Below are 13,215 nucleotides of genomic sequence, written 5' to 3' on the forward strand. Positions count from 1 at the left end.
TCCTTTAAGCTGCCGGGCTTGATTTGTCTATAAACGAGCATTCGAATACTAGGGATTTCCGAAAACAAATTTGTTCAATATTAGACAGGACAGATTAAGATTCCTAAAGTTTTATATAAAACCATGAAATTAAAAGATTTTAATCTATGATTGGTATAGAATGCTTGGGCCAAGCTTTCTAAAGTAGAAAAATTAAGACATTCAACTCTGTAGTTTGCTGAATACAACTCTAAAATCCGTGTTAAATCCTAACTAAGCTTGAGATTCTCCTAACTTCTCTAATATGAAAAATTCTATTAAGTAAAATTGACATTTAAATAACCATTTAAGTTTAGGCTTTATAATCTGATTTTTTATAAAAACGTATCATTCCGAAAATATTGCAGGCATTTTTCATTTTCGAGACCATCATGTAGGCATTCTTAAATGATTCACTTCCAATGAATTCTTATTTTTACCCATACAAAAGACATATCCGTTTGAAATATTTAGTTTAATTATAAATGAATGAATGAAATATTCACAGAAATTCGAATTTTAACATCGAAGTAACAAATTATAAAGAAAAAAAAAGTTCGCTGAACTGTTCCTACGACCCAAATTTTCAGATCCTGTAAATAAATGAAAATTCCTTCAGGGGTGTAGGGGTGTATTTTTTTTTTATTTTCTTTGGCAAAGGGAAGAAAATTTCGAGTAACAAGCTTTGATTTACAAGAGCTTATCAAATTAACCCTAAAAACATTTCTTTGACATAATTTTTCAAACAAAACTTAATTATGACATTTCGTCCTTAAATTAGGACATTGCCAAGAAATAAAATAATTATCTCACAAAACGCTTCTGTACTCTGACCCTCCACCTACCAAACTACTCTCTCTCAGCACAACTCATAATAATAACCCCTTTCTGACATTCCCAATATTTTTGACTGCGAAACACCAGCTAATACAGTTCCATTCATTACCCACACCGCCACAATACCCGAATTTTCAGCAACACACACACGCGCACTTACCCACTCCACCACAATACTCGAATTTTCGCCACCATACACACATAAACCCACTCCCCCCCCCCACTCTCTTCATAATTCCAATATGTCTCACCCATTCCGCCACGACACTCGAAATCCCAACACCACATACACTCATTACCCACACCACAACGGCACTCGAAATCTAAACACCACATACACTCATTACCCACACCGCCACGACACTCGAAATCACAACACCACATACACTCATTACCCACACCGCCGCGACACTCGAAATCCCAACACCACATACAGACATTACCTACACCGCCACGACACTCGAAATCCCAACACCATATACACTCATTACCCACACCACAACGGCACTCGAAATCCCAACACCACATACATTCATCATTACCTACACCACCACGACAAGCGAAATTCCAACACCACATGCAGTTATGCACTCCACCACGACCGCAATAGTTCCAATACTACACATATTACCCATTCAACTACGAATCCCACTGTTCTAACATCACATGCATGACGAAATCAACTAGGATACCCGCTTTCACTATCATAAGTATTACTAACTCCACCAAAACACCCACAAATCCACTACCATCAGCATTATCCATTTCACCACGACCCACACAATTCCAGCACGTTTCCTACATCAAAGTGACCCACACAGTTAAAATAGCATACATTACTTACAATACAATGGATCATAATTTTAACAGCGAACAAACCCATAGCCCTTTCCAATCCAGTACAGTTTCCACTCTTTACCTACTATGAATACCAGTGACATTCATTATAAAATCTCCTGCCACTATTCTAAGTCAATGGATTTTAAAATTTTTAATCCACGCATTGAAATCTAGGAAAGAAATTTCACATACCGCAGCAACAACGTCACTCAGTGCAACATACAATTCTAAAAATTTATTAGCATGATTTTAGGGTAGCGATAACCTACAGCGATGCTTTGATGTCTCTAATGCAATAAAATTGTATTTATAGAAAAATAGAATTGGGAGAAAATTTGTGGCACTACCATCCATTCTGTACTGATTTGTACGATACAATTATATTTGCATCTAAATTTTTTTTTTTTTCGTTTTGAGGACAGACAAATATTAAATCAATTGTATGTGAAACAAAAAGATTTTCTAATTATCTACACGTCCTAGAAAACCCAAAACATTCACTCCTAATGTAGTATAGCTATACATATTGAATTTTTCAGAATTGATAAAGAGCTCTTAACAATTTCAATCTCTTAAACGACAGACGACCAAATTACTTTTCACAAATTATGTTGCTTTTTATATAAAATAGCTCTCAAATATTCCTTTGCATGCCTTTCCAAAATCTCTCTTCCTTTGTCTTCCTGGCAATTGTTTAAAGACGTGTATTGTTTAGCGAAAAACAAACCGCTGACAGTGAATTATTCCATCACTGTTTTAAATAACATACTTGATGATATGCATCTTTCCTTATTTAAAGATGCAAATGATCGTTACCATATACTGCATCTCATAGAAAATTGATTTAAATGATCTCCATATGTCCATGATAAAAATAGGAAAAATAATTTTGCTTGTTAATCAAAACTACCTTTATTAACCTTTTTTTCTCTGAATTTATTTAGCATCCTATTTTGAGACTTCTATAAGAAATGGAAATGAAGTTCATTAATTAATAACTTATGAGTTTAAATTAATTTGAAAAATCTACCAAAAAGGTTCAGTTACTCATCGTTTATATAATATTGAATTTTCGATGGCAGTGAAATAGTTCTTGGACACATCGTTTTATCTTGCAAGATGTTCATTTTTTGCTATTTTGTATCTTTTCTAATTACAATTATTCAGATTTTAACTATTCGAAAAAATTTTAAGATGCATCAAATCATATCCCAAAGTAATCTAAATAAATAAGAAAGATTTATCGCCTAAATGTCTTACAGCCCTTTCTGATAAGCAAATATTCTAAAATCATCAGATCTTACTTTATACAGCAAAGTTCTAGTGGAAATGGCATGCTTAAATAAGCGTCCCGCGCTCCATTTTCTTTTTCATAATCCATTTGTTGTATTCATTATATGAATCGGCAGCTTGTTGTCATACGAGTCGGCAGCTTGGAAATATACCATGACATTCGACGATGGAACGAGGCAACTTGAAATGACTTGAGCGTGACTTGATGGCTGGATATGAATTATGTGCTTTCATTGAGAATTCCATTTGAGAAGACATGAGCTGTAACGAAAAGACTGCATTAATCGTTTGGAAGGTAATTGTAGAAACATGTGTATTAAAATTACTAGAAATTTATATTTCGGCACAACTTACAAATACAGTGATAAGTGCCAAATGTAGCTGTTGTGATTAGGGATTGCAATACCGAACCAAAATTTCAATACCGGTATTCGGTATTTTTTAGATCTTAATACCGGGATACCGGTTTTAATACCGGTATTAGAAATTTTGGAAAAAGAAAGAAAACACAGGTGTTTCTTCGTTTTATTTGCCAGTTTTATTAGAGAGTGTAAATATCACAAAAATAATTTGTAACTTATAAATTATAACAGTATATAAATAATCACAAAAAAGTAAAGGAACAAACAGTATACAAAGAACACAAAAAAAGTGTAAATATCACTATTCAGTTTGTGGTACTATTACAAATTTTTGAAATGTGATCTTAAAAAATATAATGCATCAATTATACTGTCATTAAGCCTGAAAAGTAATTTTGTGTAAAAATTACCAGCTGTCGAAAACGCTCGTTCGGCATCTACGCTAGTTGGTGGTACTGCTAGCGATGCGCGATATACTTTTTCCAAGTATTTACCTCTAAATCCCTCATCTTCAAATAAATCGATTTCTCGTCGGATGGTTTTGGATATAGCTGATTTCTGTATTGTATTTTGGTTCGTTGAATTTTTCTTTATTTATCGCTAATTCTAATTTTTGATCAAGAGGCAATTCCTTTTCACTACCGACATTAGTATCATCATGATCTTCGATAACTGAATCGAATTCTAAATATGAATAGGTTTGTGGGTAAAAAATTTTAAGAAAATTTACTATAAACTGAATCAGATTGAATTGGTTATTTTGTTTTCTTCTTTTTCATTTTCATTTTTAAAATAATTATAATTATGTAAATACCATAAGACATTTTCTATTTCGGTTTGCCTGTCTTCTGTGCGATTTTTCAATGCAATATATAATTCTTCAGATAGTGATACGTGCTGTTCTTTCTGTGACTGCAACCTAAAATTTATTGTTGCATGAGCTGTTAATAAATTAGAATCTCTCCGACATAATGTCTCAATAGTCAGTTTTATTGGAAGTAGAACTGATACAGTTCTGGATATTAAGTCGAATTCACTATCTGAAAAATTAATTTACAGAATTAAGTCGATTATTGCTTTTTGGATTGGATTTCTCAATTTCAAAAATCATTCCATCATTAGGAGTAAACTTTTCCAACGTGTTTTAGAATCTAATTATAACATATATTCTGTTTTATTTTCAGTTAGTATATATTTTAGTAATATGTCATTTTTTTATAGGGGAACGTTTAAATATCTTAACGATTTTTCGAACTTCATAAATTATAAGAAGCAATTCTTGATGGGTTAATATTTCATCCTCACTATCAATATCTTCTTCAACAATTATATTGTCATTATCTTCATTGTCAATATCACTCTTTACCCTTACTCTCTTTAAAGTTGGAATCCGAAGTTTATATATGCACATTATTTGGATTCTTCCGTTCTTTATTTTTTTTTTAGCTTCTAATTGAATTCCATGAGCATAGCACAATTGCTGATTTGCACCAATCAACTTTCCAACTTTTTTTCTAACTGTTGCTCCATCAGTCGTTATGGTTACAATATCTTCTTTCAGGGATAATCCATGTTTCGCTGATTTAGATATAAGCAATTAATTAAACCATCCATTAGCTAATTAATTTCGCCCATTAGGGAAACATAAACACAAAAAAGTATACTATTTTGCTATGTTGGCGATCCTTGAAATATAGTGGAGACCATTTTAAGGGGGTCGGGACACATTTTGAAAAAAAAAAAATATTAATTAATTTAAAATTTTGAAATTTTTTGTACTGATCAACCATCTTATTAATAAGCAAAATCACAACGCAAAAGTTTTCAATTTTTTTTTAACTTAAAATTTAAATTTTTTTAAAAAAAGTGACGTTGTTTTAAATCGATATAACTCAAAATATTTTTGATCAATTTTCAAAATTTTTTCATTAAATCAAACACAAATATATATTCTTTCATTTTGATTCGGCAATTTAAAAAATATTAATTTTAAAAAAAAAATTTAAAAATTTTGAATGAAAATTTTGAAAAAATCTTGGGTACTTTTTTTTAAAAAAATTCATATCTTGAAAAGTAACAATTTTTTTTTTAATTTGCTGAATCAAAATTAAGGAAAACAGTTTGAAAAGTATGTGTTTCAAATTTCAGACCTCTATCTTTATATGATCTGGACTTATATCAATTTGATCACAACAAATAATGAAAAAACGCAACATGGTTAAAAATGCGTTTCAAGTTTAAAAATAAAATTTATAAGAATTAAAACTATTTAAATACATTTAAAAGCTTCCAGATGCATAAGAGACGCCTCCCTTCCACACAAGTGTTTATTTTAATTTAATTTTACATTTACAATTAAGAAAACAAACTTTAGAGCAGAAAATTAAAAAGCACGTTGTCTCATGAAATGTAAACACAGATGTTCTAATAAACACTGAATCTCTTCGTTTCACTTCATTATTGAAGGAGTTGAGTTGTATACAAACTAAATCTAGGATTTAAAATAAATTCTTTAAAAATGTATTTCATAAAAAAACAAAAAATTAAGCTAAAACAGTGCCGGGAAATGTCTGTTTACATTTAAAGAGATGAACTTGCCATGGCAACGCCTTTCTGACAGTTGGAATTTCAAAGCAATGGTCAACAAAAATTATGATATCTCTCGTTCTAATTAAGACAGAAACGTGATTAAATGTTATTTTAAGCAGAAAAGCATGCAAAATTTTTTCAGCTAAAAAAAAATCGAAAATTTGACGATTTTTGTGTCCCAGACCCCCTTAAAAATTTCTAGTAAATACCGAAAAACCGGTATTTAAACTTGTGAAGACCGGTATTACAAAATCATACAAATGTCTCAAAATATCGGTATTCGGTATCCCGGTATACCAGTATTGGAATCCCTAGTTGTGATTAATCAGTATCATTAAGATATGGTGTTTCCCAAAAACAAATATATCGAAATTTTAAAACGGGAACTGAAATCCATCAATACATGAGATTGCATTAAGTTTTTAAATCCACTTTCAATTCTGCTTCCTGTGCTTAGCATCAAACCAAATGCTCTGTGCTTTCTAAGTAAAACGATAATATAAGGAACAAATCGGAATCAGAACAAATCAAAATAGGAACAATTGCTTCAAATCAACAATTTTAAAAACCTAAATTTTAATCTAATTTTTCACAAGCTTTTATCAAATCCTCTATATTTTTTGCTTTAAATTTTATCATGGTAGCGAATTTCGTGTACTGCAGTTTAATCATTTGTTTTCTTTTATCTTCTAAATACATGCTTTGAATATTTGTAGTTATACTTCTTTAGTTGCATGAAGCAATCCTTTCATTAGTGACAAAACGCGCTTGCCAGATGTGCAGAAAAATGAATGAAGTGAAATTTTAGGAGAGTTATGCGCTAACTTTCAAAACGTGCAGGTTTCAAAATAGACATATTACTACAACATAGTATTAATATTTTTAATTTTAATTAAATATATTACATATGTTTTAATTCGAGCCGTCAGATGAAAATATTGTATTAAAATATATTTTCATCTTAAATTGGAACATGAAAATTCGAATTCCATAAATAATATGCAAGTAATTCGTGTATTTCCGATTTATATATTATATATATAAAGAAGTTTTGAAGATGTGGTGGTGAACAGACAAATCTGGAATTAATATCCGTTTTTCCTCGGGAGGGAATGGTTTGCACAGAGCTAAAGGTGAAACGTTTCGCATCAGATCACAACAGCAAGAAAGTTCAGAAGTGACTTGATCACAAGAGATAGAAAATTTCTCCTTGCTGTTTTTATCAAAAGATTTTAAGGATTTCTTTAACAAGTGCTGATTTTTGAAAGAGAATCTTGGGTACCCTCGAAAGAATTTCTTAGGGATTAAATTCTTATACCTTCGCTTGATGGATGAGAATTAAGGTGTACGTACACACTAGAAGATTTTTTTCTTTAATTTTAACTTTAAAAATCCAGTTTTTTCACAGTTGGTCATTAATATATGTTAAAACCAATTTCAGTGAGAAAAAACCATATTACACTAATTATTAATTAAATAATATTTAATGAGCTAATTAGCCTATTTTTTGAAACAGGATATCTTAAATTCTAATTTGTACAGACACACAATTCTAGTTGTAAATTATGCCTAATATTAGTCTTCATGTTGTATGCCTCAATAAAGTTATAAAAATGTATTGTTTTTTTAAACAATTTTTTCATCAACGATAAATAGAAAGAGCGAGATTTTTTCTGTAATTTTAAATTTTAAATAGCTATTAAAAATTTATTTCTATAAATAAAACTTTGATTGAGGCACAAAGCATCCGCTATTTCATACAGATTCTTTTGATATATAAATAACTGTATTTGGTTAATTTATTGTTGAATTATAATTGTTTGAATGGAGCAACATTGTGTAAAAATATCATTCTTCATAAAATGAGTTTTAAAAACACCGTAACTAGAGTTTTTAATGAAAGCACCTCAAGAAAAATAATTATAACTCGAGAAATATTTCGAATATTGACAACATCTTGGTATCGTTTGAAAGCTAAAGGATCAGAGAACATAAAAGTATTCGATATTTTGAACGATTTTCAAAGTTTCAAGTGTGTTCATACACCTTAAGATGGTCAAACATTTTTTTTTGTGTTGTATTAATAAAAACTAGTTCGAATATGAATAAGATAATTTTAGAATAGAGTAATATGGATTAATTTGAGATAAAAAACGGATTAATAAGTTAGAATGGAAAAAATAAGTTAGGAATGCTAACCAAACTGAATACAAATATTTTAAATTTATTAAGAGTCAATCCAATAATTTGAACATTTAAAATTTCATTTAACTGAAACATTTAATGTTAATGTATACTACAAAATTTTCAGTAGAATGAAATATTTAGTTTATAGAGAAAACTCGGAACACAGTTTATCAAGTAAAACAAAATCATCAATATTAATTGTTGAGAAAATATGGAACGGTATATATTCACTATGTATGATGATAAATATTTACGAATGTACTCCTTCCTACAAGACATGTTCTAAAAAGTTTTTAGATTTAAAAAATAAAAGCACTTTTGAGTTTTAAAATTCAATAAATAAGGAATGAATGGGGTTTTTTTTAACTCATTTACTCTCATTTTCAACTTTAACACGTTAACTGTCTTGTCGCTCATAATCGCTTGGCTGCAAATGAATTAAGATTAAAAATTTCACCTTTTCAATGAAATAGGAAAAATGATCTTGAAATTGGAAAAATGATCTTGAAATTGGAAAAATGATCTTGAAATTGGAAAAATGATCTTTTACTGGATAACGTGAACTACTCTACAACTATTATTTTGATTTTTTTTCTTTTTATAGAAATGCTTCGCATTTTACTCAAAAATATAGGTATAAAATATTCATGAGAAGATTTTTATTTCAAACAACGAAGGTCGAAATTAATTTCCATAAAACTAGCATCTATTACCCAAAAAAACATCGATTTCCCAATTTGAGAGCTGCAAGTAAAACGATTTGCCGTGCACAGAATTTAATTCTTCCATTCACTACGTAATGTGATAGAGTTTAAATATAGTGTGCCAGCCTATAAACATAGTTTATTAAAATAGCAGAAGATATTTAAGACCACAAAACAATTTAAAAAAGACTAAAGAAAGTTAATAGACAAATTATAATTGAAAACTTTCAATAGCTAATAACCACAGAATTTTAAAAGAATAACTATATCGATTTCACTAATATCTGGCATATTACAATTAACAGAAAACCAAAAATTTTACACTACTTATTACTTGAAAAATTAATTTTAGAGTAATATTTATATCTGAAATGCACTTTTAGTGCAAACTTTTATTTGAAAATCGATTTCTTGACATAAAAACGGTTTGTAAATTTATTTTCTAAAGAACACTTCCAGTCATTGGTGCATATGAAAGTTTCACATGCATCTACTGATGCGATTTGTATCTCCTTTGAACTGAATATGATAAACTATAAAATTCGTTTTTTTAAGAATATTTCGAGTTTAAAATGCTGCAACACTATAGCGATCAACAAGAATAACTGGACAACAGGAATATTTGCCATTTAAATAGTATGGCTTCAAAACTTACATTTTTTCAGATGATATATTACCTAATTTGGTACTGAATTAAACTTTGCTAAAGTATAATGGCTGGCAACTTATCGCGTAGTGGATATTTTTCCTACTTGTTTACGATGTTTTGAATTTAACAGATTTTTTTATAATACCTCTATAATAACAGTAAACACAACACTAAATAATACTAATAAAAATTTAATAATAAAAATGTGTTTATGGAAGATTGCTAAAACAAAATTACTTACCCTTTTTATATTTTGAACAGGGATCGGCACATTCATGACAGTATTCTTTTTATTAATACCATTTCCGAAACAGTATCTGAAAACTCTTGCAACCAAGACGTATATATCTCGATTATAATGGTTTTGCCACTTTCTAGGTATCCGAAGTGGACAATAAAAGTCATATTCCAGCAAACACAGAGCAGCATCTTCCATTAGCGAATATTTCATTTCATGACAAATGCTTCCAAGAAAAAAGAAGATCAATAACGCTTAAGGTCCATTTTTAGTCATATCAAAATTTAGTCAAGTCTGATTCAGGAATTAAGCCTTCTTCTGGCATGGTAAAAATTGAGTCGCTGCGTCATTTTTTTGTCCCCGTTCAATACCCGATGTAATCAGTTACAGAATTCCTGAATCTTCCTAAGTTTATGCAGATGCAACTGAATTGGTTTTCTCTGATATTTGAACTCTCTTGCAAATATTATCCTCTAGATACCCTTTTTGAGTAGACCATCGTCAATTATAGAGGGTGGGTATTCAACCTTTCTTAAGGTCCTCCATCTCTAGATGCACATTATTTAAGTCAGTTTCATACTCTCATTCACTCATGACTCTCCACACTGAAAGCATAATTTTCGCACATCTAATGAAGTATTATTATCTAATTCAGAGTGAAACCTCAAAGGTAAAACATTCAATAACATTGAATCGTTCAATTCAGAATTGTACATTTTACAAAAACGCTTTCAACATTTTTGACAAACCACACAGATCTGCATTGACTGACGGTTCAGAGGAATGTCAAGCTCTGGCGTCATCTCGACAGGCATACTGATATCTACTATTTGAATTTCTTTTTCTCCCTAGAGGCACGAACATTTTTTTGAAGGCCTGAAATATGATCCTTATAAAATAGTGAGCATCCTATATTAAAGGAAAGACAAAAACAAGACATAAATAATTAAAAAGAATAGAATTAAAAACCATGAAGAACATCACATTAAATTTTTAAAACTCTTAATGATTATCCAGATATTGTACATTTTATCGCTTCCTTTACGTGCAGTCTTCAAAACGACCTCGTTTTGATGATGTTCATGGCTTCTCTTTTTCTTAGTAGTTTTTAATTCATGGAGATTAAACCAGTAAGTGTTGTCCCTTTAATAATTTCTCGCATACTTTCTAATAAAGGTGAATTTACATGTTTTTACTCAACCGAATGAAACCAAAATTTGATGCAAAACTACACTTAAAGTCATAAAATCACACAATAATTTGATATATTTAACTCTTTGCATTTTTTAGTCATCACGTTAAAATTTTCTCAATGTTGACTGAAAGACAGCCAACCCCTCATTGGATTTGGCTCAAAATTTGATAGGTGTCTACAAATTAGTACTGTAATAGACATAATTAGTATCTACTTCAGTACAGATACTTATTCTGTGTAATAAATTTTATCCATCTAGCTCACATCGTTTTGCAGTTATCGTATTTGTTTAGTAGTGATGTTCAAAAGCCGGACTAACAGGCTAGATCTGAATAGATTTTGCTCTACATTTGATAGAAATCTACATATTTGGTGTAAAGCTTTATGTCAAATTACATCCGTCTAGCTCAAAGCAAATTTTAAGTTACTTTTTATCATAAACGGACAGACAAAAATTTTATAAAAATGTGTTTATGGAATTTAGGAAGGTTTATCAAAATATCGTATTCTAAGTTTTTGATGATTATAATATTTTTTTTTCTATACTTCGCTATAAGAGAGTAAAAATGCAAGAAGACAATCGGATTCACCTTATACAACATTCAGGGATAAGCTAGAAACAAATACCAAACATATTCCGTATATTCATGAGGAAGTGGAGGAAAAGGGGATTTATATTTCCTCCTATACGAGTTGAAATAAATAAATAAATAAATAAAATTTTAAAAAATGACAATCGTTATTCTTTAGTGATGATGTCTGAGTTTCAGGATAGGAACGTAGCAGGCTGAAGACAGAATTTCACTTAAATGAGTTATGTATGTTGGACTGGTTCATAGTAAATTTATTATTTAAGATTCAAAGTCTGGTAATTGATGTGGTATGGAAATTTGAATCTGCTGCTGGTGACATTATTTCATCACGTCTTAAAATTATGAGGGCCAGTCTAAAATAATGTTTATTTAGATCAGAAACAATATTTTAATTTGATTTAACTTAGCAACAAACAATTGCCAGAAAATATCATACACAAAGAATTCAATCATAAGAGAAAATTATCAGTTGAAAAAGAGTGAACATTCTGAAATATGTTAACATGTCTTCGTTGAATATTGCTAAAGTAACTAATCATATATCCCAATTTCAATTGATTTCAAATTGTCAAGGCCTTTAATTTAAATGTCCTATCCTTAATTGTTTTACTTATAATACAGTGCCAGAAAAGTGCGTGGAATAACATTTTTTGATATTTTTCTAATCAAAGTTGGTATACGTATAACTTGACATAAATTTATTATCGGATCAAAAAATCTTCAATTAATGATGATCTTTAAGAACTGAATAATAATAAGTGTCCAAAAAAGATGTGGCATCTAATTAGGAGGATATATGTTCTATAGCTTTGGATATTCCGGGTTTTTTCCTTAAAAGCGAGACATTATCCTTAATAAAATGATTCACAGCCAATGAGTATTGTTCCTGCTTTCAACTTTCCTCCGTAGAGATTTTGGTGGAGAATTTTTAGTCTAATTTCATTGGATTTGGTTAAAAATTGGGAGCCAAATTTTTGTTTTTAATTAAGTATGTATAATGAATTAAATCTTTTGAACTTAAAAAATATTTCATTGAATCTGAAGTTTATTTTCAGATTGAAATTTATGCATTATGTAAGGAAAGGGATGCAACTGCTCGTCATACCTTGCAAGAAGTTTTAAGGTAGAATTATCAATTAATTATGGATTATGAAATTTGAAAGCGTTGTATCGTGCTATGAAATGGATGATATTACTAAATTCTCGGCTTCAAAACTGGAGGGTTATGATTATGACCCATGTTATATATATATAAAGTCAAAACACATTTACCTTAATCAAGTAGAAAAATGAAATAACATAAAAATCTTAATATGGTTAAAAGTGAACTATCTCCAAAGCCCGAGAAAATTTTTTGTTTTGAAAAATTGGGAACTACAGATAACATAAATGACACTTTCAGATTCTATCACACTGATTAAGAGAACAAATAGGATATTAAATGGATTTTATTATTTTGAATCCATATTTTGAAGTTAAATCGAAAATGATAGTTGCTTCTTTCTGACCAAAATGAAAATGAAGATAATTTAGATGCAGGAATTTGAATTTGCAACGAATTCTTTAAATGTAAAATTTTTGAGAATTTTTTTTATTTGGTTACCCAAAAATATTCGAAAAGTGCTGGGATCGATTTGTAAAATAATACCAACTTTATTTTAGAAAATATATAAAGAAATAGAAAATAAAAAAGAAGAAATTGAATAGATT

The 13,215-nt window shown here is 29.7% G+C and overlaps 2 protein-coding genes across 2 annotated transcripts in view; both read left to right on the top strand.

Moving 5' to 3' along the window:
- Positions 1 to 1,097: 1,097 nt before the first annotated feature.
- Positions 1,098 to 1,529, top strand: LOC129975495 (histidine-rich glycoprotein-like). Its single transcript, XM_056088557.1, has one exon. It carries the CDS (start codon positions 1,098 to 1,100, stop codon positions 1,527 to 1,529), a length of 432 nt encoding a protein of 143 aa, XP_055944532.1.
- A 10,479-nt stretch (positions 1,530 to 12,008) lies between these two features.
- Positions 12,009 to 13,215, top strand: part of LOC129975496 (uncharacterized) — a 71,147-nt gene continuing 69,940 nt past the window's right edge. The window contains exon 1 of the mRNA XM_056088558.1: positions 12,009 to 12,032. Coding sequence (XP_055944533.1) covers positions 12,009 to 12,032 — 24 coding nt within the window. The remainder of the gene's footprint in view (positions 12,033 to 13,215) is intronic.

The sequence above is a fragment of the Argiope bruennichi genome, chromosome 7, assembly GCF_947563725.1.
Source record: "Argiope bruennichi chromosome 7, qqArgBrue1.1, whole genome shotgun sequence".
Classification (NCBI taxonomy): Eukaryota; Metazoa; Arthropoda; class Arachnida; order Araneae; family Araneidae; genus Argiope; species Argiope bruennichi.

Bases quoted from the DNA above. Each gene is read 5' to 3' on its own strand.
- LOC129975495 (XM_056088557.1), top strand. From the start codon at position 1,098: ATGTCTCACCCATTCCGCCACGACACTCGAAATCCCAACACCACATAC.